Raw genomic sequence first — 1,883 nt, 5'->3', positions numbered from 1 at the left:
ATATATATATATATATATATATATATATATATATATATATATATATATATATATATATATATGAAAACAAAACTTAATCTAGACTGTTCGTTCAAATGATATAAATGTTTAAAAGTCAGAAGCCAAAAAACAAAGTACTTGCGTGCCCCAAATTCCCTCCCGGATTGCTAATGGTGCATGGGCGAAAGGAAAATCAAGAGTCACCATCCAATCGTCCATGCATGATGGTCCTGCACCAGATGACTTATGAAAGTGTTATAGACGCCGATAAGACAACGTATGCACAAGGCAAGTATGTTTCAACACAAAACCTAAAGGAAGCGAGAATGTGAGATGTAGATGGCCGAAAAGGCAGTCAACATTTTTTTTTACGGGAAGGCAGTCAACATGTTTGTTATGTTATGATACACCCCCCTTTCTGTTGTACGCATTAACCTCCTGACTCATGCCGCGCCGCGTGTTCGTGCTCATCAGAGGTTCCCTGTAATTGCTCTTACTACTATTTCTATCTATCAATGCAATGATACACAAGTCTTTTGCGTATTCACGAAAAAAAAATGTATTTGTTATGGGTTCGTTTCTTCAGCAAACTAAATATACTTTGACAGTCACATCTCATAATAAAGTACACCAAATATTTTCGATACAGATCAGATATGAGGCAAAATTGGACCAATAATACAAATTTTGGTAGCAAATAAACAGCAACGGAAATTAAGCTAACACATAGTACGAACAAAAGCACGAGCTTATTTCGATCAGTCTCCGGCTTCAGGAGTCAAGATGAAGTATGGTTTTGTCTCATCAACAGGTCGCTAATTGACGAACCGGCACTGCTTTCTGATCTCCCCGTTGGCCTTGGTCTTCACCTCGATGTTGCCCATCTTAACCATTGCGTCCGTGAACTTTCGCTCCCACTTCTCGGGGTTCTTGGCGTTGTGTTCCACAGCCTTGAGTGTCTGCGGCGACAGCAGCGCCGCGTCCGATTTGAACAACACTTTACGGTCAAGTACGTTCTGATAGTACTGTTTGTCCAGGTCACGGGGGGTAACGTCGTCCTGCACCACCACGGGGTCACCGCCGCGGCTGCACTTCTGCTGTAGCGAGCTAGCCAACACGGGTTCCATGGACGTGGGGTCCAAGGGGTCGGCTGGGAGGCGGTCAGCGAAGGACGAGCAGTGAGAGATCCCGACGGTGTGCGCGCCTGAGAGGGTGACCATGTCGTCGAGGTCGAGCCCCTTGGCTTTGAACATTGCCTCCAGCACCGTGACGTTGGCGAAGGGAGGGGGCAGGTCGCGGAGGGTCTCGTTGGCGAAAGACACACGCCCGTCGTACCGGCCAGCCGGCATTTTGATGTCTACCACGCCGTTGCTGAGGAAGAAGCTGGCGTCGCGTCCAGCGAAAGCGACGATGTCAGCGCACGAGACAACCCCACCGCACTCCTTCTCAAGCTTCGCCTTTGCGGCGTCGATCACCTCGAAGCCGCGGAGGCTGGGGAAGTTTGGAATGCCAAGCTTCTCCGGCTCCGGGTTGGCCGTCGTCGCGTCTAGGAGAACCGAGGCATCGCAACCCTATAACAAAAAGGACCTCTCGCCCGTTAGGACCTCACAAACACATATATCTTATACTGCACACGTATGGGCGTAGCATGAATTTTACCATAAGCTGGCACGTACCCTGACGAAACAGTCGTGGAAGAAGAGCCGGATGAGACCGGCACCGATGCCGCGATTGTTGTCTGTGGCGTTCTTTACGGCCTCCCTCACAATTGCCTCCGCATTAGGGCAGGAATAGCTGTAGTAGTTCAGGGTGAGCGCCGGTGCCGTAGGTGGTGTCGGGCTTGGGATGGGCGGCATTGGGTTGGGATACCCATAGCTCGCTTG

At 49.2% G+C, this 1,883-nt stretch overlaps 1 protein-coding gene across 1 annotated transcript in view; it reads right to left on the bottom strand.

Annotated features, from left to right (window-relative positions):
• Positions 1-626: 626 nt before the first annotated feature.
• Positions 627-1,883, bottom strand: part of LOC119357712 (peroxidase 2-like) — a 166,935-nt gene continuing 165,678 nt past the window's right edge. The window contains exons 2-3 of the mRNA XM_037624573.1: positions 1,677-1,879; positions 627-1,571 (exon numbers count right to left, since the gene is read on the bottom strand). Coding sequence (XP_037480470.1) covers positions 816-1,571; positions 1,677-1,879 — 959 coding nt within the window. The 3' untranslated portion in view covers positions 627-815. The remainder of the gene's footprint in view (positions 1,572-1,676; positions 1,880-1,883) is intronic.

This window comes from Triticum dicoccoides, chromosome 2A (genome assembly GCF_002162155.2).
Source record: "Triticum dicoccoides isolate Atlit2015 ecotype Zavitan chromosome 2A, WEW_v2.0, whole genome shotgun sequence".
Classification (NCBI taxonomy): Eukaryota; Viridiplantae; Streptophyta; class Magnoliopsida; order Poales; family Poaceae; genus Triticum; species Triticum dicoccoides.
Note: the sequence above shows the minus strand (reverse complement) of the source record. Positions and strands in the feature narration are given on the sequence as shown.